The following is a 27,645-nucleotide window of genomic DNA, read 5'->3' as shown; positions in this document are numbered from 1 at the left end:
TTTTATCTCCCCAGAGTTTGCTCCCCTCTTATTTCACCCGCAACTTGATGAATTACGAGCCGCACGCGGCAAGCTCACGCGCCGGGAGTGATTCGTTCGCCACCACCGAGTCAGCCAATCAGGAGCCAAGAGTCTCGGTGATGGTGCGCGGCCATGTACTCGCACGCCCGTTTCTAAGCTAGACGCTTTGGTAAGCGAGCGAGAGGGCGAAAATCGACAGCTCCATCCACGACCAAGCAGTAACCGCGCGCGAGAGTTTTCCCGGGCTCGATAGAAACGCGACAGAGCTCGCACCCTTTTATCCGAGGCCAGAAACGTCGCACCCCTCGACACGAAAGGTCTTTTATAGCCTTCCACCGTACAATACCTCGATGCCTCATCATTATAATATCTCGCCACCGTCAACGTGTATATAGATCATCTGGTATTATTTATATCGCGGTATATATCTGGACTAAGCCTTAGCCAGCCGATAATAAGAGGAGGAAAGAAAAGCGAACCGGACTCGGCGCTGAGAAGCAGGACCGGTCTTCGTCGAACGCGAAAGCCGGCCGCGCGGCCGAAAAAGAACGACTCCTTCCGGCTCAGGGACAAAATTCCAGAATAATTTTCCGTCAGGGACCCCTAGACGCCCCCATGCGGTACGAGCCGTCGCCAGACCCGGCTGGTCAGGGTATGGCCTACCCTCCTTTCCTGGTACCGCACGTCAGACAGCCCGACTTTAGCGTCAACTCGATCCTGACGCAACAACCGTACCTCTCTCCCTTCTCGTTCAACCCGGCGGTGGCGGGCTACGGATCGTCTTCGGCTCACTTTCCTAAGTTACCCGGAGGACCACAAGGTGGACCTCCAACCCTACCAGGTCCGCCTCATATCACGGCGGAAGACGTCCTGGCACATCAGTCCCATCTTCGACCTCTCCGGGCCTTCGAGCCCGAAGATGACGGGGTCAGGGACGACCCTAAAGTCAATTTGGAGTGCAAGGACCTATGGGAAAAGTTCCACGTCTTCGGCACTGAGATGGTCATCACCAAGTCTGGCAGGTAGGTCACTCTCGATCTTTTCATAAGCTTTCAATAACGGGATAATAGTTTCGATAGACAAAGTTCCTACTGTTTGACAACCATCCTTTCTTAATTCGCGTTTCGAATTACTAAAAAGCTTGTTATACGAAGCAAACCTGGTACATACACGGATATCTAGTCTGGCATCTCAAAGTTACATGTTCAGGGGCCTTGAATAAACAAATAAATTAGCTTATGTCGCTTATCAATGATATGAAATATTGCCAACGGTGAAAGTGGAAATTTAAGAAACTTTTAGACTAGACTGTCTACACCAGAGGCTGGTAGAGGTGTTTAGTCTGACGGCGTATCGTTACGTTTTTTAAATTTTAAACGCAGTTGTTTATCCCTATACTTTTCAACATCAACATTTTACCCACAACGTTTCATTTGTCAAATACTAATTAAAAGACGCCGATGTTGATCCTAAGGTCTACGCCTTCTTTGTTGACTTGTTTTGATCGTCTAACCGAGTGTCTAAAATGTGTCTATGAATTTGCATATTTTACGATATTAAATATTAGGTCATGTTTCATAATATTTTATGTTCAAAAACCATGTAGAACCCTCGAACTTATAAGCTGTGAGATTTTTAGAGTTAATCCAAATAACGTAGTCTGTCACAGTGGCTTCAGTAATAACAATAGAAAAAAAAATTGAAACCTCAGAATTTAGAACAGAACAAAAAAATCATCAAAGTTAACAGATTTCGTGTTTCCAAACTCACGAAACAACGTGACTTTTGCACGTGAGTTATAAGTTGACAACGTAGGCCTAGAAGGAAAAATTTTATACATTTAACATACGGATTGAGCTTGTTACGTAAACCTTGTAAAAACTTGGTGAAGCAAATTGAAAACAAAAAAAAAAACCTCTCAAACTAATTTAACTGTGAAGAATTTTTATTTTTAATTGGATTTAAGCATTTAAATGTCTCGCACGATCTCTCTTATTATTAAATTTTAAATGTTAAATCTGGGTTATTTAACTGAAATAGTGAAAGGAGCAATGGCGTTTATATAATTTAAATAAATGTTTTAAAGTGAGGGTGACACGAATTTCCAAACTTATTTGAAGAAAAAATATATATATCAATATTACGATTATCTTTTTGCGCAGACCCTGCATAATTTTATCACTTAAGTTATTTTTCTTTTTAAGATTTTCTTATTAAAATAACGAGAATTTCCTGTTTATTCGCGTCGCCTCATTAACATTTTAATAGTTAGGTAATATGCCCTTAACAGTTCGGTTTAATTCAGGAGCAGTTCGCAAACAAGAGACCCCAAAGAAAAATTAGTAGTCTATAGATGTTAGTATACTCAAAAGCAGTAATTGTAAACCGCTCAAAGCTTACGTCAAAGCTTACGTCAAGGTTATGTTATGGAATAAACATAATTAAAGCCTGGTGGACCATTTTTTTTTTCCGGGAAAATCCATGGAAATAGGGAAAGATACTGTTTTATATGCGAGAGAAAGTAAAGAGAGCTTGAAAGTTAATGTAGTGAGGCCTAAGCAAGAACTTTGTCTGTTGAAGTTTTTTGTTTAGGTCAATTTGAAGCGACTATTTATAATGGGTTAACGAGACATTTTTTGCTAGAGAGAGTGAGAGAGAGACGCTGTTACAACAACTACGTCGGATTACACAGCCGTGCTCGTTGAGCTTCATATATATTCGATAATACGCGCGTTTCCAAGTTACTTTCGCACGCAAAAATCGCCCCTAAATATCGATTTTCACTTTGGGTTCGCGTAAAAAAAGGAGGTGGTAAATTGTACGCCGTGTTCAGCCACTTTTCGCGGCAGTGGCGGCGGCAGCGTGCGAAAGAAATACAAGTTCGTTCGGCTTTGAGCGCAATCACGCGAATATCGCCTTGACTCTGCATGCTTAAGGATCAAAAAGAGGCTATAAGCAGCGCGTAAGTGGCCATTTACTTACGCCCGACCTTCCGGTATATAAGCTCTTCCAGTGCCTCCTTGAGTATATCGTCATTTTAGGCTTTCAGAGTTTGAAGAATATTGTATTACGGTTGAAACGACATTTAATTATTCGCTACTGCAATATTACACGAATAGATAATTTATTTTGCTAAAAAATTAAGCGTGTAAATGAAAATCGGAATGCACGTGCGATTTTTTCGCGCCAAAAAGTGAAAGATCTTATATTTGGCGCGAGATCCTAACATCTTTCCTAGTTTTGGCGCGAAAAAAAAAATCGCACGTGCTTTTCAAAATTTATTGTGTGTACAGATTCTTACGAAATTAAAGTGCAGAATAACTAGGGTGATACAAGTTTTTCGGTAAATTTCTTGATCTCATCAGTATATTGAGATTTGAACCCCTGAACAAACGAATTATATTTGAGGCTTTAAATTTATAAAATAAATTACAACGCGTATATGACATTTCTGTAAAATATTATATACCAATGATTTTAATTTGCTCAAGTTAGAATGGCAATAACAGGCTTGCTGACACATACACAGGTATTAGAGAGTTCATATGAAATATTATAATTATACACGTTTTTTGCGTGATATACTTTTATACTCGTATATCAAATCCCACACTAACAAGAATGATTTTAGAAGCATTTAATAAAAAATATTTTACTCCCGATGTCTGTTCCGTACTACACAGACGCCAAGAGCGTGATAAATGAGTCTGGATGGGACAATAATTTTAAGCAAAACCACTCATTTTTTAAAAATATATCCAATTCAAAGTCTTTGGCACGTCGATATGCAAATTATTTTGATAATCAAAATGGTCATTTTTTACAGTTGCACACCTTAACCATATATCAAAATAATTCTGTTATTTATGAACATATAGGAAAATGACAAAAATTATCTATAGAGGGGGGGGGGGAGCTACGTGCAGTTTGATATTTGTTTTATCAAAAACCCTGGTTTTATACGTGTATATCGCAGAGTATGGTTTTCGTGGAAACCTTTCTTTGACTTTGATGAACAATTATATCTTATATAATAAATTGGGGGACTATATAGGCAATTCCTACGTTTTTTTGCGCAACTCAAGCAATGTTCTAATTACTATTCGTATAATTTTCTCTTGGATAGACGAATGTTCCCAGCGTACAAAGTGCGAGTGACTGGTTTGGACAAAAAATCAAAGTATATTCTATTGATGGACATTGTGGCGGCGGACGATTGCCGGTACAAGTTCCATAACAGTCGATGGGTGGTAGCTGGCAAGGCTGACCCGGAAATGCCCAAGCGCATGTACATCCACCCCGACAGCCCCAGTACGGGAGAGCAATGGATGCAGAAGGTTGTCTCCTTCCACAAACTAAAACTCACCAACAACATCTCGGACAAACACGGATTCGTAAGTTCAATCATTTTGTGTTATATGCCTTTCTGTACGCTTTTTAAATCTCTGCTAGCGTTAACAAGTAAGCCGCTACTTGCGAGTCAGCGAGTATAGATAGGCCTACGCGATTTAAAAATATGTAAATGATGTGTACTCTCATCTTGGTAAACCTTCCCAGTATACCCATATAATAAATAACATCCCACGACTAGCAAATGCTTTTTCTAATTCAAAACACGAAAAAAATTAAAACAAAAACCAGCCAAATTACTGACAACATTTATACGCCATATATAATTTACTTATCTCACCTTAAATCCATATATGTTCATTGATTTATAATGAACTTAATTACTCTTGCTTTTGGATTTATAATTTGCTTTAATTAAGAAACGTTTTGAGATATTGGAAACTACATAATTTATGCTAAATATGCTTTTGACTCCAACCCTTCCTCCAGTTAAGTTGTTTTCAATTATAAGGATAGACCTTAATTATAAATTAGGTAATGAAAACGGGGCTGTAAATTACGAATGATTGGGTTATTGGCTCTAATTAAGTTAAACGGCATTTGAAAGAAAATAATAATAATAAAAAAAAAAAACAACCAAAAGGTACCACACCTTTTGTCGATTGGAAATATCATGTTAGAAGAGAAAGTAATGTTTACGATAGCATACATATCCCTGTACTGTCGATCACTTTATCATAAACATAGTCGTGAGCATAACAGTAACAGATAGAAAATAATTTATCCTCTACCATGGTGGGAAAGATGTAGTCCACCCCGTCGTGCTAAGAACACTGGCGACTAGAGTAAATTTCACCTAGAGACTGTACTACACCTAAAGGCTAAATCGTATACTTTACAAACACCAATACAAGCCTCATCTTAAAAACGGTAGAATCTTCCGATTGAAAAATACTTCTTAGGGTATCCTAGGGGTTCCCGTATCATAGCCGGTGTTTAGCGAAAACCAAGAATGCTCGCTCACTTGGCAACCACTCTACCTACCCCTAGTATCTCGCTAACTAATAAGTTACTCTACAGTTCGTATTTTTTCCAATGTACTGTAAGTGGAGAACTAGTCTCAGTACTCGATGTTTTCAACATGGGGTTTAGCTTTGGTCTTGTTGTAGGTTCCTCCGTAGACAATCTTTCTTTAGGCTGGTTATGGCGCCGTTTATAAAAACATACAAGTTGAGGGTTGAGAGGCGAAAGAGGAGGAGGGGAACTAAGGTATAAACTAGCCAAGGTACCTCCCTTAAACTGTGACCTTGTGCCACCACTAGGGAAAAAAATATAGTTTGGCTGGCGCCGTCCTGCCACGCGTTAGAACAAAAGGAGTTGATCAGTCTACTCGCTCTCAGCAGGTGGGCCCTCTCTCTCTCACTCACTCACTCTCCTCTCCTCCATCGTTCCCCCTCGGTACCCCACTGGACTCCGGACGATCCTCGGAGGAACTACTGGTATACTGGGATTTCAGATTTAGAAACATAACTTGGTTGGACGGGGGAGCTGGCTATAGGGGATGAGCTGACGCGGAGTAGGTTTTCGCGGGACCTTTTTTCGAAGTGACCCGAGTCGACATCTCGGCCCTAAATATCCGGCTTCGGTTTAAGGAACGGAGAGAGAGAGATAGCTGTCATTGCTTGCCCCGGGCAGTCAAACAATCTCCTTGTGAGTCGAAAAGAGAGGGGGGTTAAAAGAACAAGTGGTCGCCATGGGTATATCTCCTCCGCGAGTGGAACGTACCACGTTTTCAGAAGACCCTAACTTTGATGATCCTCAGTTAGCTAGTTATATTTTAGAAATGAAGTAAAATTAATCAAAATTAAATATGTTGGGAATTTGGGATTAAGCCTAATGTCTTTAGACCCCCTGATCTTTATAGAGCCCATGCGTAGGGCTTCCCTTTATGGGAAGGGTCCCTAAAAAGCAATTGCCTAACGACTCCCTTATGAATTCCGCTGGTTATATTTAATCCATCACTGTCTCTAGAGCCAAGTTAACACTTTTCTTTCGCATTTCTCCATTGCTCATGCAATACCCATGTTTTTACTGTAAAAACACGCGAGTCACAGTACACTAAGTAATTATGATCCAATAAGTACCGCCACTTTAAAGATTGAGAGAATGGGCTGAAAAGGAGTTTTATCTTAGACCACATGAATAACGAGACAAAAGACACGCATAGCATAAGCTGGTACACCATCGAGGTCAGTTCACGCAACAGAAGACACGGCGCTACTACCAATGACTCCCTAATATATATTTGTTCCCATAGATATCTGAATACATATAAGCTTCTATATAGTTCGCAATAAAGGGGCTACAGAAATTTCTTAGCCAGTTTCTTAACTTTAACCGCGTTTCATGGTTGCCAGTAATATGTGAGAGCATCTCCTGCATGCAGGTTTGGAACTGTATCATCTCTGAATCGAACAGAACTACAAGCTTTTCAGTCTGTTGTGTTAGTAGCAGTTGAATTTCGCTCAGAAATGACTGGCAACACTTGTCCGCAGAATTGGGGGTAAATAAGGAGACACGTGTTAGCAGTCGACGATATTTTCATATAAGGGAACAATTTGAGAGCACCAAATGAATTTAAAACTTAAAGAACCCAACCTAACTTGGGGTTGCTGGCTATCTAGACGCATATATATATAATATCTATGTTTGTTTCCTGATGGTAGCCAAGTTTGCACCCTCAAAGAAAAGGAAAATTGGCCGCGGCTTTCCTCCATGATTTTTCGGCGCTATATCACCCAGTTCTCTCCTATTCGGTTATATCCCCCCTGACCCCCCATGCAATATATTTTCCCAAAAAGACATAACGCAATTTAATTGGCTGATTAAAACCGAACAAACGGTTGGGGACGTAATACGCTGTACTACGAGAGTGAAACAAAATTATACGGAGGGGAACTTTTTAGGCTTAACGCGGGGGCCCAGAGTTATAAGAGAACCCTACAGAAAATATAGTTGCTTGACCGCTTCTATAGTATACAGGGTGTTTGTGAAAGGTCCATCAATAATGAAAGGGCGTATTTATTGGGCCATTTTGAGTCGAAAATGTTCTATGACATTTTTCCGTCCGGGCCACCGTTTTCAAGTTATGATTGGAGTAATTTACGGATGACCCCTTAAATTTAATTAAGAAATTGAAAGACAGCGCTAATTTAATGAAGGGGTCATCCCTAAAATATTCAAATCATAACTCGAAAACCGTGGCTCTCACGGCAAAATGTCATAGAACATTTTCGACTCAAAATGGCCCCATAAATACGCCCTTTCATTATTGATGGACTTTTCACAAACACCCTGTATACGAGATAAAAGTACAGAATGGGGGATAATTCCATTCAAGAATTTTACAAGTTTAGTGGATTTTCTTTTTTTTTTTTTTTTTACGTTGACTATTTCATGCATAATGCATCAAGAATTTTTGAATTACACTCGTCACGCCCACACTAACCGAATATAAGAAAAAAAATTATCCTTTATCAATACCCAAGATCATAGGGATGGGGGTGAGAGAGAGAGGATGGTTTTCCGGTTCGTACACCGTTAATGTATTAAAAAACTGTCAGAATGTAAAATTTCTCTTAAATCGCATCACGTTCTAATTTCGAACGCGATATTTCAAGAGAAAATGAGGTAGACAACAATCGAGATTACAAAATATCCGGTCAAATTATTTACTTTCTCTGAATCCCTTTTTTGGACACGGTTTTTCATGCTTGGATAGAGAAGGGGCATGCATTGCATCTCTCCGTCTTTGACTGCATAGTTATCTATGGGAAGTTAACGTGGAATGCCATTACTCTATTAATGCTTTTAAAATAATATTGAATTGACCTTTCTCCCAATTTTAATTTAAACAGGTTTTGTATTATCGGAATTATTGCAAATTGGATTCAAATTAAAAGTATAATATTATTAAAATAATTAAACTTTAAAATTAAATTACTCCCAATTTTTATTTTTATTAGAAATTTAAATATATGAACTAATTTCCTCCAAATAATAATTTTTGAAATTGTTCGGCTAAAATTTTTGGGATCGTTTTAAGTTTTATTTTATAAAATTAATTTGGTATTAAGTTTATTATACTCGAAACTAATAGGGGTGATATTTACTTTATTTATTGGCTTTAATTAAGCGCCCATTAAAAATAATGAGAAAATCCAAACGGTTAAGCGTTAATTCAATACTGTTCAAACAATTACAATCTAAGAATAAGTTGATAACAAACATTTTTTATAATTTTATACTTTCTTATCCCTGATGAACTTTCAAATAGCTTTCATAAATCGCAAGTTATACATTCCGGGGTCAATTATTTTTTATAGTTTTTTTCCATGATGAGCTATAGTCTCATTATATTTATAACAAACCATATATAAGTGGAGAGTTTTAACACTCATATGCCATTAAGGATCAATCAATATCTGTTCTTTTATCAATTATTAGTCTTCACTCCTAAATCCGTTTTCGAAAGTGACTTTAAAAACACTTCAAAATGTGGAGAATTATGCGCGATTTTTAATCAGTCAAAATTAGCAAAAGGTTTATTTGAAATCGCACGATACAAGGGTTCAAGTATTCAAAAAACCCGCCAGTTTCACAATATAAATACTAAAACCAAAGAGTATATCAAAGATGGGAGGAGTTTTTTGGATAGTTTAGTATGGATATGTCATAAAGGAGTATTAGATATGGAGTCGAAATTATATATCGAAAAACGAGAAAGGGCAAGCATGATTTAGGATAATGAGTGGAATTTAAAAATGTAAGGTTAATTTATTCATCTATTAAATCAAAGATGAACCAAATGACGGGTACCAAAAATTTAAAACCCGCATCCGTAAATGTTAAAACAACACAATATCTCAACACTTAACTAAACCAAATCACGTATATGGCTTGTTTTTGACAATTCAATTTTGCACGCATTAAAACTCAAATCATGCATACCAAATTTGCCAACTGTTTTCTTTTACATTCAGCTTCATTTCTATAAATGTCAGACGCTTATCAATTGAAGTAAAATATTATTATTATCAAGTCAGCTTCTGCTCTTAATCTTGTAACGTTTATTTGTCCTTATTTTAAATCCTACTGAAGGCACAAAGACGTAAGCCTTGCCTGCTCTGAGATAACACCACATTACCTATTTGTCTCGTAAACGATTTTACTTCAATTACTAAGTTTCTGATACCCTTATAACCTCGCGAGAGGTATTCCTATAGTTTAGGCTGCAATAAAATAAGCAAAAATTCAAAGTAGACCTTTTAATTCGAGTCTAAATTACCATATTTCCACCTCGCAGTTATTTGCAGGCTTAGTCTTTTGTTAATTTTACATATAAGAGAAAAAGGAGAAAACAGGGCCCGCGGAGCATTGAAGCAATAGCTCGTCTCTTGAAATGGAAATAATCCTCTTCAACAAAAACGTATGAAAGCCTCATCAATTAATTTTTGGATCATCTACCCCTGTTATAATTCGGGAGAAAAAAATCCACCCGCACGCTCGAGAAGTCTATAAATAATCGCCACCTTAAACTTAATTTAGCTCCGGTGGTTTTAGGGTTATAGGCGGGATCATTTCAACCCATTAATTCAATCTGAATTGACACTAGAGTCAGTGTTACGTTAATGCCTTTCTACCATACCGTAAGAAATACATTAGGAAAGGTACGTTTTAGTATGGTATACTCCTTATAAAATTATAAAGAGTGTAGACTCGAGTAAAGGAAGGGTCACGTATAGATAATATGGTCTCCCAACGCGTTGTTCTCTTATGTTGTCTGTATCGAAAAACTGGCGGCTAAGCTGACGGAATAGATAATGAGACAGATACATCATGCCCACAGTGTATATGGAATTGGCCAGGCCTATATTTTTCCTTTTTATTTTTCATAGCTAAAATTGTAAACAGTCCATTATTTTGATAGACTTTTATTTATTAATTTAGTTTATTATAAAGAAAGGCAGCTAGCGATTGCACGCGCGGTACCTTTGTTTTACGTAATTTTTCTTTGTTATTTTTGGCGTGAAAATGTTTGTTAAGGGGTGTTTTATTTCAAACTCTCTCTCTCAAAATTCATTTTGTCAAATTAATTTTGGAATCTTTTGAATTGAAATTTCATTTATATTAGAAGTTCATAATTTAACGTCAGAAGTTTCCAGGATTTAGTCATGTGAAAATACACAAACACATAGAATGCTTTACTTCAAAATATGTATTTCGCAATGTGATGTCACTGTTTATATTCACTCATATCCCCCAAACTATACAGCTGCAAAACTTAGGTGTATCTTTTTAAAAATCTTTCTACATCCGCTAAAATATTTGTTATCTTGTTGAAAAGGGCTGGGGCAGATGGTACCTAAGAAGCTGTACCTCGTCGCGACACTTAAGGGTTCACCTTTCCCATACAAACTAGTCTCAATGTAACGTCCCCAATTTATTTTTAATTTCTAGTTTACCGCGAGTTTACGCCCACCTTGTTATAGACTGAAGTAAACACAATACCTAATTTATACCCAAATGACGACAACTAAACTTTAATGATATCCCTTGAATATTTCCGTATATTCACCAAGCTTATTAAAACTTAAAGCCAGGTTTATACATGCACCATGCAGGGAACCATATCTTAAAATAGGAAGGCCCTTTCGTGTGACTCCAGGGTTGGTGTGCTTACTTCTTGGAGGATGGAAGTTTGATTCTGGAGTATAGCATAGTTGGGGCCATCCCAGCAGGTTCATGCTTTTCATGCTTGGGCATCATCAGGGCCGTCGAGAGAGGAGGGGGGGGCAAATTGGTCAGTTATTCCTGGGCCCGTACCTTATAGGGGCCCGCGATTTCGCCATTTTACCCCAAGAGCCCCAAACTCTCTCAACGACATTGAGTGAAGTCACCTCTTGGTGGAAATATTTTTGTAGCGAAGTTCTTGTTGCTATAACCAGGTATCACCTAAAGCTTATGTCCAACAAAAAACCGGGGTACTATGGGCAGGGGCGTGCCAACTACGGGGGCAGCGTGGGTGAAGGCCCCAGCTCAAATTTTCAAGGCTATGGGACTTTGATATTAGGCAGCCATTTTGCCCCCGCTCCAGTAGAAAATGTTTGCCCAGGTTGGCTCGCCCCTGACTATGGGTTAACCTCACGTCCATGCAATGGGTGAGAGTCTCGTGTTACCACTCCAGAATCAACCTTTCATCCTCCAAGCTTACTTCATCGTGTCTAAAACTCAGTTATACAACAAATGGAAATGTACTGATTCAGATTAGATTGGATTGCTAGCGATGGAAATGGGGCGTCGCGGCTAGAATGGAGGAACTCCACGCTCTATCGCTTTTTCGCTACCGTTATTATAATGTAGGCGCGCTATGGGAAATTACGGAAAGATAATTTCGGGCGTCATATTATAAGCAAGCACCATCGGCAGCGCCAGGATGACAAGGCGTTAGAATTGCAGACTTGCCCACTTTTTAATAATGATAAGGAATCTCGGGTTCGCGACGACGATTAACGCCCCATAGATATATTATTTTTTCTTTCGCTCATTTAGCGTAATTAGAAGCTAATTAAACGAAGTAAAAACTGACTGTAAAAACTACGTTGAATCCTTAAGTTAAGCATTAACTACTTTTACCATGGATTCGAGGTAAAGCGACGCCTGGTGAGGCGCCGTCAAAGGCTTAGTACAGACTAAATAGGAAGATAGACTGCAAAACAGAGTGTAGTCAATTCTCGCTTCCGTCGTTCTCGATCTAGCTCGAGTTGTAAGTCTCTAGCATTACGAAGTATTTGAAGTGTCATACTTAGCTTATAAACGTATGCTTTTACGATATACTTATGTGTCGTAAGTTCTTATATAGCCGCTACGTATCCAAATTTTAAAAATAACATCAAAATTACGGTAGACGCGAGTTGAACTACACCAGACAACTTATTAACTTTTGTTATGAAAAATTTGGTTCCTCAACATAATTGCCCATTTAAATATGAAGCGATTTAAGTTTAGAAACAACCACATGTTAAATTAAACTTAGAAAAATTTAACAACAACTGCGTTCAAAACGAAGCTATAATTGCTTACATACAGACATACATACATAACAGACATTCTTATTAACTTTGATTTCGCAACATAATTGCACCCTTCATATTCGAAGCTACTGATGGTAGAAAATATCCACGTGTTAAATTAAAGTTAGAAAAATATAACATTAGCATAGCGTTTAAAAAGAAACCTATAATTGTATTGTTTTTTGCGTCCGCTATTAAAAATAGAAACATGTATAGGTAACAGGATGTAAAGCGCAATGTTGGCCTGCGAATGAGGGAGATGTAAGCCTACAACGTCATAAATCGTAGAACGTTTAGTTATCGGTCAAATCATCGATGAGCAGCAATATACACACAAATTTTAACAGTGCATAACGATTCAGGCTTATTTTAATTTTAGGTCTTACGCATACCTGCCACTACCGAATTCTTCTTGCTTTTCCCAAAATTTTCCTTTCAATGTTTGATATTAGCCTACCACGTTGTTCAATCTCCTATTTTCTTTGGATTTTCCAAGCAGACCATTCTAAACTCGATGCATAAGTACCAGCCGCGCTTTCACCTGGTCCGCGCCAACGACATTCTCAAGTTGCCTTACAGCACCTTCCGAACGTACGTCTTCAAGGAAACGGAATTCATCGCCGTCACAGCTTATCAAAACGAAAAGGTAATTAAAAACCATTATTAAACCGTATAGGCCTATATCGTATCTTATACCGTTGTTATACATCCAAATAATAATATTATTTCGGTTCGAATGTAAATTTTCGGCGCCTACTTAAAGCGTAGTGGGTGTCTTATACGAAAACTGACAGAGAATGTTGGCACGCAAACATTTATGTTACCATGTTATTAGATACGACTGCAGTATACCACATTGTTTTTCAATGTAATCGTACTTTCGACAATTCGCATTACCCGCAAACAAAGCGCAAGATATCTTAAACAGACGATTGTGGTGTAGTTGAATATTCGTGACGATTATAAAGTGATGAGCACAAACCGCGCGATATGATATCGTTATCGGTGACCCATTTGACACTTTAACCGATACATTGGTTCGATGTTAATTTCTACCGATTCTTACTGATTAATCGGTAACTAATATAGGTGGCTAATCGGTAACTATCGGTTAATATAGGTGGCTAATCGGTAACTATCGGTTAATATCGGTGGCTAATCGGTAACTATCGGTTAATATCGGTGGCTAATCGGTAACTATCGGTTAATATCGGTGGCTAATCGGTAACTATCGGTTAATATCGGTGGCTAATCGGTAACTATCGGTTAATATCGGTGGCTAATCGGTAACTATCGGTTAATATCGGTGGCTAATCGGTAACTATCGGTTAATATCGGTGGCTAATCGGTAACTATCGGTTAATATCGGTGGCTAATCGGTAACTATCGGTTAATATCGGTGGCTAATCGGTAACTATCGGTTAATATCGGTGGCTAATCGGTAACTATCGGTTAATATCGGTGGCTAATCGGTAACTATCGGTTAATATCGGTGGCTAATCGGTAACTATCGGTTAATATCGGTGGCTAATCGGTAACTATCGGTTAATATCGGTGGCTAATCGGTAACTATCGGTTAATATCGGTGGCTAATCGGTAAGTATCGGTTAATATCGGTGGCTAATCGGTAAGTATCGGTTAATATCGGTGGCTAATCGGTAAGTATCGGTTAATATCGGTGGCTAATCGGTAAGTATCGGTTAATATCGGTAAAGATTCGGTTGAAACGGGTATTTGTTCCGGTAAAACTTCGATATCGACATCGGTTAATTTACGATATCGGGCATTACTATAGATTTTAGTTTCATATACAGACAATCACCTAATTATAATTTGACTCTCACTCGCTATACATATATTTAAACACTAGACGAAGTTTTACTTTGAAAACAACACGATAGTAAACCATTAGGCCAATCATTACAACTCTGGGTACTAACACGGCCTTAAAGCATCATTATTGGAATAAACAAGGCATTTGTAACACTTGGCAATGGCAAACCATTACATATAGAAGTTTCTTTGGTCAAGGGAACTGAATATATATACATAAAGAGTAAAACTTAATCAAGCGTTGAGACAGACGTACACCTAACTAACTTCCTAGACAGTATTAAATTATTCGAGAGCCGAGCTCGTTTTGCATTTAAGCTAGCGTGTTTATCTTTCTAAATCATGGCTAGCTCTACATGTGTGTTTGTATTTAAGTATAGTTGAGGTTACAAACCAGTTTAATTTTAAATTATACGGCCTTAAAACTAACCACCACAGAGAATATTTTTTTTTAAATACTAATTTCCCTTAAAAGGTTAAAGGGTTCTTTTGAAAACAATGTATGCTAATTAAGAGTTAAATCTTAACCTAAAATGAATTAACGCCAGTGGGGGGAAGGAAGAAAAACATAACAAACCTTCGTATAAAATGTTAATTCTCGTACATGGGAAATTTTTAAATGAAATTTTTTGGGAATAGAAACGATGGCATTGTTCACTTAAATGAGTAATTAATTATAGTCTTAATTTTCAAGGTCGAATTTCCGGGATTTTTTTAACTAAACGAGAAGGATATGAATTAAATTAGAGAAATTGAGTAATTAATCGTGATGAAATTAATGAAAATAAAGTCAGAAATGAAGAGCTTAATATTACAGAGAAATGAAAACGCAAATCGAGGTTTCAACCAACGTTTTCGTAAATAGATCTTAGTCTTAATTTTAACTTTTAACTTAGTTACAACGTATTTTAAGTTATGTTTTGAACGAAACCGGATATTCTAAATTACCCCTGTTACACTCGTGGTGTATAATAGGTAAGGCGGAGACAAAATGAGGAGGCCATGAACAGATTTTTCCATTATAGCCCTGTGTGCTAGCTCGGTAAAAAAGCTAACTTCAAATTTAGCCAAGTTATAATCCCACGTGACGGTGTGACGCCACCAAACCTCCATGGATTGAATCACGAGTTTGCAAATGTTGATTTATTTTCTATAACAAATCACGTGGCGCGCGGTTATTAATAGTACCACTAATTATCTAACCTTTTTTTACAAGAAACAATAAGTGTGTGGTGTTTTACACTTAATTATTTATTCCTTGACGCCAAAATTAAGAAAGGTGATGACGCTTTTCATTTAAAGCAAAATATTTTGGAGTTAATATTAATACGGAAAACGAATTATATTACATAATCCGAGTTATTTATTCAGTATTTTGACGCGATAAATTATTGTTAGTATATAGTTTATATACGAAAGTTATATTTAAAAGAAACATTCCGTTTCGACTGAAAAATACGCTTTTTTTCGCTAATGAGATTTTAACAAGGCGTATAAAAAATAATGAAGGTTCTATCAATTTATTCGGAAAAACCTATAACGACGTAATTAGATTCGCTTATAATGGGACGAAGATACTTGTTCGTCAAATGGTGCAAAATGCATGAGTATTCCCCCTTCTGTATTAAACGAACTGGGTGCGGTAATTAGGGTTATCCCGAGATACAAAGATATTTTTACGAAAACCACCAACCTCTCTCTCGCTCTCTCGTAGGACCCGTTTTCAAACCCAGTATTTAAAATTTCAACACACGTCGAAATTAACAACGTTTCGTTTCCTTGCCAAAATTCAAAACGCATTCCAATGCTGTAATAGCACGGTTAGCACCAGTGCATGTATTTATGTCTCATGACCAGATATGACCAGACCACCTATATGGAGGATTTTCAAGTGACGTCAGATACAGTTAAGCTTGTTAAATACTTTTCAAAATGAAGATGCGAGAAATAGAAAAACAAAATCGTTTCGCGTGACGTCACTTTGTTTTTAAGCGGCTATTAAGATATGGCAGCGTGTACGTAAACACAACCGGAAAGCGTGCAAACACGCAGACATGGATGTTATGTTTTTCTTCAGGAAGACAAGACGTTTCGCACCAAAATTGAACTTCCATAAAAAAACTCAAAGTGATGGTGTCCATACATGTGCTAAAATAAAAGCGGAAACAACTTTATTTTCTTAGAATAAGTTGGCCTTTTCTTCGGCACTTGACAATGGTTATAGTTATAAATTCGCGCGGACCCCTGTATAGTGTTATTTACCAATTCGGCCGCGCCACTCGGGCGATATACTTGGGACCTAGGAAAGAAAGAAGGCGCAAAAATAAAAAAAAGGGAAACAACGAACGCTTTTGCTTATAATAAGTAAGGGCTTCCGAAAGTGGTGTGTACAAGCACTTTACAGTTTAAATAAACGCGGCCCGCGGTCCCCGGGGTGGGTCAAAATTGTTACCATATATACAAGTCGAATTTAGTAGGCAGCTATAGCTAGGCGAAATGTAAGCGTAAATTTGGCGTAATCGCGGTGATCTTATGTATAGAGAGTCGGCTTTCTTTGCATTTTTTTCCAAGATGCTAAGAGAGAGGGGGGTATGGTACGTAACTGTAAAGTAAAGAAAAAAAACTCGTAAATAAATGAAATTGTCGTCAAAAGCCTCACACGAAGCACTAGGGATGAAAAAAAATATATATTTTTTAAGTTAAGAGCTTGAAAACTAGCCTAGCAGTCGTCGACCAAACTTCTTCTTTCAAAGATTAGAATCACCGACGTTGCCGCCGACACGAGCTGACCCTTTTCTTCCACTTCTGGCAGACGACTTAGCTTAGCTCCTTCCGCGCCCTTTCAAACCCAGGATAACTTCGAAGTGGGTATGAAAACTCTCTATCCATCCCGAGTACTCGAGGATGGAAAAAGAAAGAAAGAAAAGAAGAGATTCTCGGAGCCAGTGTGTTTAGAAAACTCGGGCTATTCAATTCCCCTTTTATACAGTATGGCTACACAGCGCCCACCAACAACCACCACCACCGCGCGTCCAGTGCACCGTGTATAGTCTTGCCAACGCTGCATGCATGCGTGGTGAGGGCCGCGTCAGGCTCGCGCGCTTTCGCTCACCCCGAGACTCGGAGGCGACGAGCCGACGCCGGTACAGTCGGCTGCCTTTTTCCAGAAAACTTATAGCTAGCCCCCTTGGCATGGGAACCGAATATAGAGGACCTTCGCAAAATTAGACGTCTTTTTCCTCTATTTTCTTTTATAACTATTAGCTTTCACCATTTTCTACACCCACTTTAAAAGGATTAGATATTACAATAGAACGCTTCCAAAAATAGGACCTCCTTGGTAGTGCCATCAATGTTTCCGAGAAACGAAACCCCTCTCCTCTCTCACTTTGTTGGAACCAATTCGAAGATAAGACATTTAGATAATTCACAAAGATATTTCAAGTAAACAGCTAGATACTTAAAGGATAACTGTTTTCCATAACCTTATACCTGATCCTGACAATTTTGCGTAAATGTAAACTGAAATGTTTACTAAACACGGTGGGCGTATATACGACTTCGTACAACTTTCAGAACGCGTGCACCTATACGGGAAATTAAAAGCAAGGAGTTTTAATAGATGTAGACGAAATTGTATCACATTTAGTTTTCAGCAATAAACTGGCGCCAGTAAGGGGTTATAAAGTATACGCTGCAGACAAGTACGCATTATCCCTTCAAAAAGAGTTCCATCAGAAAGCTTGGACAGACCCAAGGGAGCTTCGAAGGTTCTTTTATAAATAGAAGCGAGTCTTTTCAAACCATATCATGGGAAATGAGTTTGGCACTTTTTGTAATTTGAATGCTTTGAAGGGAACAGTATAGCGAGAGAAAGGAGTGGTGCCAGTATGGGCCCCCCCCTTGTCCCTGCCCCCCACCTTTTTCGCTCGTTAGCGTCCGAAGAAAAGAAGGACACTTGCTATCAGTGCCTAATATCTTCGACAGTGTCAGCTAGATGTATACGAGTATAGACGACAAGATGGTGCCACACACGAGCGCCCCGTCTACTAGGCGCCAATCGGGACCCATGCTTTCAGTAGTCGTAAAAAGGATCCAAAAAGACCCCCCTTTTCTTTAAGGCGAATCCCCTCCACCCGTTTTCCCCTGTTAAATTAGCCCAAACACAGGGCCACCGTCTTTGGGTACGAGATAGACCCCTACCCTACATCGCCAAATCTTCCCTTTTTCCCTAAAGCCCACACGTTAGGTATAATTTCATCTTTAAAGTATACTGTAACCAAAAGGAGGGAAGACGTTTCTGTAATAAGATTTCAAATATATATAGAGCTAGGCTTACGGACTTGGTAAACATTGGTGTTGACATAAACGAATACAGACATTCTTCTCATTACTACAACCATGAAGCCAGACTTAGCCCGATTCCGGGAATCACAAGCTATTAAAAGCGATACTTATAAATATTTCTGCGCAGAGAAACATTAAATTAAGCGTTATACTTAAGGGATATTTTACATAATTTATGTATTTAGATTTGGTTAACGTGTGGGAGACTTAATAAAAAAGTATAAGAATAAGTCAAAAACATACAATAAAAATAGGGTCTATGACTGACTTAAACGCATATGCCAAAGGTGTCATATCGTAAACCTAATAAAAGCTTAGTTGAATTTAAACCAAGCGCTGCTGATGTGGCAAAACGTAAACGCACATACCTTACCCATATTTATCCCACGCATCAACCGTAATATAATCCCCTTGACATACACCTTATGGTTTTTTATTACTATTCTACGTTTAGAAATATTAAAATTAAAACCCACTCATGTTTCTCAATTAAAAACTCATTTTATGACTGTTGGGAAGCGCACTGACAACAAAAAAAAAAAAAACCCCCATTAATCATATTAATATTAATAGCAAATAGTCATTAATTATTCCTTTTAAATTAATTAAACGTAATTCACGTGGCTAAAACTTTGATGACCAATGAATGGCTTTGAATTGATTTTAAGCTGTTAATCAGCGCGTGGAACGAAATATATCACATCGCGTGAATTGTCGCGGTCATATGAAATCATAATTCAAATTTTCCTTATCAATATGAATCTTTTGAAGAATAAACATTATAGCGTGAACCAAATTTATTAAATACTTATATTTTTTGGTTTCAATTTCATTTAAAATTCTTGATGATATCGTTTAAGATATTAAATATGCAAATGCTGAATTTTTGTATATTTTTTTTAATATTACAGATAACGCAACTAAAAATCGACAACAACCCATTTGCCAAAGGATTCCGTGATACAGGAGCGGGAAGGAGGGAAAAGAAGTGAGTAGATTCCCATTTTAAAATAAATTTAGCAATTTAACACACGAAATATACTGTAATTTCATTACTTTAAAAGTCATCAACGCGTTGGGTTATTAAGTCCACCTCCTCTTTATATATAGGTATGACCCGAATAATTATTTCCAATGGGGGAATTAAGCTCTATACCAGTTTAAAAGAACGTTGTATAGACCATTATTAAAATTTCAACAACCCAATCATTTAAGGGTGCAATGAGGGTGCCAAAAGAAGTTATACATTATGAAATAATGTACTTATAGCTATAGAACTCCTCCCTTTCTATAACGCTAATCTAGAAAATTACACCGAGTATTTTAATGGTTGTAATAGAAGGTATAACGGCGCTAAATTTAAACTTTTAGACGTTGATAGAGACGCCTGCAAGCTATAGCAATTTTATCACTGAATAAGGCCCTGGTAACCCGAAGTTTGAGAATTAAAGTAAATAGTTTTCACCTTTAGAAATTTGCCAGAAAGCTATGTCAAAATTATTTAGACACAGAAAATTATTAAATAATATAAAATGGACAGTGTGTTTCTGATAAATCTGGAAATGTTCTTTGTGCACGATTTTGAGTTTCAAAATGTAACTTATATCTCCATTTTGCCAAATAAGGGACACTGTTTTCGAGTTTTGATTTGAGTGTTTTTGGTATGACCCCTAATTAAATTAGAAATAATTGTCTTGAAATCAGTTTATTAATTAAGTGTAAGGGCCCATCCGTAAAATACTTTGGACAATCTTAGCTTGAAAAACAAGCTGGGAAACTGCCATATTTGAAGTTTCTCTGCCGTGTCTGTAGTAAAGTTTCAAGAATATTGCCGAGAAAGCTGTCTTGAATTTTGGCCTTCTTCAATCGGATCCAAAATAGCTTATTATTATTATATAGTTCAGTTCTCCAAGTACCACAAACATTTTTATTATACTTCATTTAACGAGCTTCTATTCGGTACTCAATTTGTTAGACTCTATCCGCGGATGCGTTAACGGGATATTAACGATATCTAGAAAAGAGGGGACGACTTCATCGTCGTCGAGTTGTAGGGTTCAACATTTGGTACCACCGCGCGTCTTCTTCACCCATGGTGGTGCATGGTGGTGTCCCTATTTTTTCTTCTGGCTTCATCAGTTAGGCTAAGCACGCGTCTGGTCCAACGCCTAAAGGCCCCGAGACAAGTGCGTATACGCGAAAAACTATAGCGAGACGAATAACTTGGGCGGTGACCAAAAAATGATATATAAAAGTTTCGCGCCAAAATGGTAATACACCACCACACTCTATAGGGCTTATATAGCTTTTTTTTCTTTTCTATACCGGGAAAATTATTCCACCCCATTAAATAGAAAGTAACCTCATCAGGATATATATCCTCAGTTAGTTTCGTACCTTAACGACCTGTAAAAATATTTTAATATGTTAAAAAAATATATTATAAAATAAAAAATGCCAAAAAATAAATATTATGACGATAAAAAATATTATACAGTGTGTTGCATAAAGAGTGAAAGTGCTAAACTACACTGGGTTGCTTCTATGTTTGATTTTGAGTCGAAAATGTTCTATGAATTTTTGACCTAAGGGTCACCCTAATTAAGTTATGATTAGAGTATTTTACGAATGACCCCTTAATTAAATTAGCATTATTTTTCAGTGTCTTACTGAAATCAATCATAACTCAAAATATTCTGACTCAAAATAACCCATAGAATCCACACCACTATACTTTGGTATTACTAGTCTTTTGGTTACACCCTGTATATTCAATTTTTTATTCCGTATTTATTATTTGCTTTTTAAAAATTTAATGAGCGTGTGTGTATTTTTAGGATTCCTAAATTCTATATCGCATGCAAATGGTACATCAGCGCCTCTATTTTTTTTTTTTCACTGAAAACACTCCATTAGTTTATGACTTATTAATATATTTGGCGGCAGATGCAACAGTATTTATGTCAGATTTTGTTGCAAGGTACAATCATTTACATAATATATGGACGGAATATTAGCGAGTTTTAATTATCACGTAGAGAGGAAGATGATACATAGTTAAAATTAATTTAGGTTTCTTAACTAGAGGAAATCTCCTTAGATGGCAGCCAGGAAACTGCTCAGACACTAATAGCGATAACTTCCTTTTCTCACTTATGTCTGCTCAATTTCGAATACAAACGCTTCCCCACATTTTAAACAGGCGCCCGAGACCAGACAATGCTCGACAGGTCATTCGGGTGACATTTACAGGGGCTATGGGAATTAGCATTAGGTTTCAAACACCTGTAAAAATGTTTACCCTGCCTCACACCAATGCACGGCAAAAAAGTACATATAAAGTCCTATTGCCCCTAAAAATCGTGCACAAAATGGTTTGAAATTACAGTTTTTGCAGGATGTGCAACTTTTGAAACAGTGTCGTAAATTTATAAATGATATCTTTGAACGTCCTTAGATTTTATATTGATTCTTGTTTTAAATACAATGGAGTTAAATTAAAAAATTAAATCGTTTCAAAGAATTCATATTTTTATCCAACGTTTCATTTAACATCTTGTAAAAAAATCAATAATTCTAGCCGCCGTATAGACAGTATAAGTCGATTAGGTACAATTACATAACGTCTATTAGACAATAAGATAAATCTCAATTCAAAATTAATACCAAAAAAGAGAGAGCGGGAGAGAAATAATCTACAATTCCGTTTATGTATAATTTAACAACTCATCTCTTTTTATATACTCGTCATAGAAAGTATAATCTATTCAGTATAACTAGGTATATCGCTAGCCCTGTTATGTTATCTATATGAAACAGAAAAACCCATACCCTTAATACTAGGCTTGTCCAATATTTACTCGCTAAAAAATAGGTAGAGAAAAAGAAAGGTGTTATTACACTACACGAAACGTATAATATAACCCGAACTAGAGGTCGCGTACTTAAAAAAAAAATAAAAACCTTGATAAAACTCTATTCCTAAAAACACCACCACGATTTACTCCCTTCCCTTAAGAGATGGTTGTTCAATTTTAGGGGTATAGTAGTCTAATTTAGAAAAACTCTAGCGGACGCCGGTGCTGGACCCCTCTCCGCGTGTTAACTGGCATGCAGAATCCAATCCCCCAAAAAACGTGAAGGATCGCGCCAGAGGAACGAAATTCGGAGAAACGGAGATTGGGGGGGGGACACGTGACGTAACCCCCCTTTTCCCTTCTTTCGATTTACCTTTTTAAGGTAAGGGATGTGAGCGCGTGTATGAAGACCATTTTCGCGACCAGTTTTACCTGTACAATAAAATATCCACCCATTTCTACCTTCTGATTGGTCGATAACGCCAAAGTACATGGGCGGGATTTGTAAAGGAGATCCCGCATAGGTGAGCCACAGATCATTCCTTATCCCCTTCTAACATCCCTTCTCTCTCTCCCTCTCTCTCTGTTCCCCGTGCAGGTTTTTTTGGGAGAAAAGGTAGACAGCTTAGCTTCTCCTGGCTTCTTTCATTGCACGGGTATTCCAGATCGCCCGCTTTATAATGCCTGAAGGGATATTACTCTTATTTTTATTTTACTTGACACTCAGTTGGAATTAACGGAGAGAGAGAGCTTCGTTTACATCGGGATTATTTTATTTTTAAATAAGTTAACGACATATATATAAATATAATGAACTCATTAGTTAAAAAGTATTAAGTCTGTTTTTGTTTGTGGTATTTATTATCATCGAAATTAGACAACAATAACAACACACACTGAGTATTTTCTCTCTCCCTCTCTCTCTTTCATGATATCAAAACAAATTAAAATTATATGTATAGGGTGATGAGTTAAGAAATGTCACCGATAGATGTATACTAAGTGCAAAACATTGTAACTTTCATTTTAGATTAAAGCCTATAATACGAAACTTAATTTTAGAATCTGATTTTTACAGTTTAGAATTTCTCCAAAAAATACCCCCTATTTTTGTAAACTCTATAGGCTAATCTATATCAGATATAATCATTTAAATGCATTTAAACAAGCAAAGTTAATTTTTATCTATAATTAGTCACAATTGGGGATCGGAAATTTACTGCAATTTCGATGTTTAGTTTCTTAATCGAATTGTTACCCAATTTAGGATCACTGATGAAGTTTTTATCATGTTTTAAAACGCCCCAAATTAGTTTAATGAAAAAAATTAACCCATAGTCTAATTAAATGATCAAATTGATATTTAATCCAAAATAATCACCTTAGCTTCTGATTAAACTCGACAATTTTCGAAGGAATATTATAAAAATTAAACATTGAATATAGATTTTAAGGATTATATGAAACTTACAACCATTTTCTCCTAAAAAACAATAAAGAGACGAGATAGATACATCTCGTTTGTATATCATATTATAATTACTTTGGTAATTGACGTTGTCTTTCCTATCTTATTGAAGGCAATATTATGGAAATCGGTATATAACGTTATTTAAAATAAACAACAAAAGGTAATAAAATGAGGGATAGAGAGGGAAAAGAGAGAGAGAGAGAGATAGTTTATGAATTATTTATATATACTTCTCCTCGCAAACAAGTCTGAAATGCGTTTAACGTAATATTGTTTAAATAAAAGAAGAAAAAGATCAGACACCACCACTGGCCGGGCATAATATTTAAGGGGTTTATATTTAACTATACTTAACATCGACCCTAGCTTTTAATCGGATGATTTCTACGCCTTAATAGAGCTATTTTTCCATCTTTAATATCATGCACGCTATACCGATATAATATATAGAATTTTGTGGAAACAAAGGCGAAAATTATACGATCAAAATGGGTTTATTATTCAATGTAAACGCAATGGTAGGCCTACATAATTTTATACCGATATTTCTTTTATTGTATTAATGTCGATTATATTCGTTACGGCGTTCGTTTATTAAGCATTTTCATTATATTATACGAAGTTTCGGTATTTTTAACAGACGGCAAGCGCTCCTAATGAATCAGCAATCGAGTCAAAGTCAATCCGGGAATAGAAGTTCCAATTCGCACGGTGGCAAAAAAATACACGAATTGGACGTAGCAGACGATTCTAGTGACGATGACGAAAGGGTGGATGTAGGAGGCGCGGCTGATCTCTGCCCCTCGTTACACGGCGATCAAGAAGGTAAACATTTGCATTCGTTGCATTTTAATGAAGTAATTTTTGGTAGACCCTATAATTATCGTTTATGAGAGTATTATAGAAGGTACTATTGAGCTATTTTGGTTTATTTTTATATGAATTATTGCGTAAATGAGCTAGATCGTAATGCTAAGGTAAAGATCGAGCGCCTGTAAAATAGTTTCACCCGCCGAACTCTAGTGTATTGTTAAAAAGTAATCTTGTAGGGGTTTCTTTTGGTTAAGATTTTCTTGAGCTTTTACCGATATTTTTTATGGGAATTAACGAAGGGACTGCTCTTTTTTCTTTGGTTCGCGAAGCAGTACCCAGGGGAGAAAAGAGATTAAACGGAGATTCAGATTTCGGAAGAAAATCTCCGGGAAGTAAAGAAGAAGATGATATGAGCGACGAAGAGAGACGGGCTTTGATTAGTAACAACGACAGGTATCGCGCCATGATGGACGAAATGAAATTGTTCCCGGGTCTTCCCGGGCACAATCCGGGCAATTTCTTCCCGTATTTCTATCCGCAAGCCTTCTATCCCGGCGGTCCGTCTTCGGGAGCTCCTCAGCTGCCTTTCTTCTTGCCACCCGCGGCCGGAGCCGGCTCCAATCCGGCGTCGTTATCCGCGGGAGGTTCGCCTCAGCTTCCGATGCCTTTCTTCGGCTCGCCCTTCGGTTCCGCTTTGCCTTCCACCTCTTCCGGCGCCGTTCCTCCGATCGGAGGAGGACTTCCGGCTATCAATCCCAGTCTGTTCTTCAACGCTCAGCTAACGCTAGCGGGACTCAATTATCGAACCCTGAACGATCGAGTGATGCGCGCCTTTGGTGGCAATGGTGGCGATTCGCAACTAGCTGCCTTCGCTAAAAAACACCGCTTCTCTCCTTATAATATTCCGTTCGGTAATCCGGAAACCGCCTCGCTCTTCGGAGAAGCCGCCCATCATCGGGTACCACCTTCGCACGGTGGACTTTCTCCGACCACCACGGCGCCTCAAGTTTCTCGCGCTTCCTCCTTGCCCGCTCCCGTACCTATCACTCCCGTACCAGGCACCGTACCTTCGGGGGTTCCGCAACCTCCGCTCAAAAGCGCCGTTTCTCCGGAACCAAATAGAGACGCTTCCGTTCTATCGAGAAATTCATCGGCGGCCGGTTCACCGCCTGTCGTGGTACCCAACGAACTCCGAAACATCGAAAACATGGTGAACGGTCTCGAAATAAGAAAAGAAGGTGGCATTACGCCTATCGTGCCCATTCCGACCATCCCCTTATCGGCTCCTTCCCTGCAAACTTTACCCCCACCCAATTTATCCCCCGTCAGACCCACGCCTGTTCAGGTTGAATAATCCAAGGTTCCCCCCACTTGAGCGCGCTCCCTATTTATAATTTAACTTTAATTAAAATCGTTTCGTCTTAATTTAAAATCGAAATATAAATAAAAATGTAAATAATTTAAATCCCCTTTTCCTCATCCCCTAATTTAGAATAGACGGTTTATAGACAAAAATTGAGCGCGTTAAGAAACAATTAAAATTAAAAACACTCGTTCGATCCATCGTCTTTGTTATATAATCTTTATGTACAAAAAGACTGATAGTTAAATTGAGAAAACTGTTAAAATCAACGCGGATATTAAAAAAAAAAGTTTAATCGAATCAATTCGGGGTGAAATGAATAATACGATTATGTGTGACAAACACCGCCGAGGAACATTTCCTGGTAAGCCCATTAAATGTTAAATAGAATCCGGTATAGAAGTTTCAAATGAGTTTTATATATCTATAACTCATCCCGCAATGCAATATCCGTTTTCTTCACAGATTTAAGACAATTCCTCTGCATGGGAAAATTAATTTCGTTCTAGTCAATTTTGCACTATACAGGTTCCTCAGTATACCCAATTAAAAAAATAAATAAATACAAAAACTGGAGAATAAAAAAATAAATAAATTTGAAATATAATTTTCTTGTAAATAAATAAATAAAATAATCGGAACGAACGTAAATTTTTTTAAACCTAAACTTAAAAGAAGACCTTCATTGTAATTTAGGCTTATCCATTTAACGGGTTTTAACCGCCAAGTTCTAGAGAAAGAAGCCTTAAGCCTAAATCCAGATTGGGTTCGACATTCAGGATCGAGGGAGAGAGAAACAAATAAAGGTATTCCCTTTGAAGGAAAGCCCCATAAAATCGGGTTCAAGCTAAAACCCCATACCATTTTGTTAACCAATAGGATTTAAGAGGCTTAAAGCTTAAAACATTGCCCGGGAAACCCGAAAAAAGATTTTATCTTTGGAAGAAAAATAAGAAATAACAACAACTTATAAAGATGAAATTGAAAAATTATAGCATAGGTATATAAGACTATATCAAATCCGTTCATTGTACATTTTCATTTTTCACAAGTGAAATTTACTGTAATTAAAGGAAATGAGTAATTTTTCGGAAATTGTTTGATGTGTTAAAACATTTATAGAAGTACGAAATTCTAGTATTTTTTTTACTAATTAATTTATTCGCGACGAACTTAATTTAACTTCATTTCAACTCAATTATAAATGCATGGTTTATTTCTAAGAAAATGAAAACTCATTTAGTCCAAGAACCAAACCAAGCAAGCTCTACGCGTAATTTTTAAAGTTGTTTTGGGGTTTAAAAAACTGCAGAAAAAAGGGGGTCGACTTTTATCAATAATGCATTTAGTCGACACCCAAATTAGAAAGTCATTAGGATATAGCGACGAATAAGAAAAAGGATTGAGAAGAGATAAAAAACTATAGGGCTCTCATATTCATTACAAATTCCGTGCAAG

General features: G+C 37.4%; 1 protein-coding gene across 5 annotated transcripts; it reads left to right on the top strand.

The window, feature by feature from the left end:
• LOC149692109 (uncharacterized) lies at positions 1–27,282 on the top strand. 5 transcript variants are annotated; one of them, XM_089867769.1, is made up of 6 exons: positions 1–1,043; positions 4,148–4,415; positions 13,000–13,149; positions 19,595–19,671; positions 24,634–24,836; positions 25,154–27,282. In XM_089867769.1, the coding sequence occupies exons 1-6, from the start codon at positions 637–639 to the stop codon at positions 26,176–26,178; spliced, it is 2,130 nt and encodes a 709-aa protein (XP_089723895.1). In that variant the 5' UTR covers positions 1–636; the 3' UTR covers positions 26,179–27,282. The 5 variants fall into 5 exon arrangements, with proteins under 5 accessions (XP_089723895.1, XP_089723897.1, XP_089723898.1 ...); XM_089867771.1 differs by having other exon boundaries at positions 20–1,043; positions 13,003–13,149; XM_089867772.1 differs by having other exon boundaries at positions 21–1,043; positions 24,652–24,836.
• Positions 27,283–27,645: the final 363 nt, after the last annotated feature.

The sequence above is a fragment of the Phalangium opilio genome, unplaced genomic scaffold (genome assembly GCF_054372755.1).
Source record: "Phalangium opilio isolate 3A_F unplaced genomic scaffold, DU_Popi_V2 ptg000024l_1, whole genome shotgun sequence".
In the NCBI taxonomy this organism is placed as follows: Eukaryota; Metazoa; Arthropoda; class Arachnida; order Opiliones; family Phalangiidae; genus Phalangium; species Phalangium opilio.
Note: the sequence above shows the minus strand (reverse complement) of the source record. Positions and strands in the feature narration are given on the sequence as shown.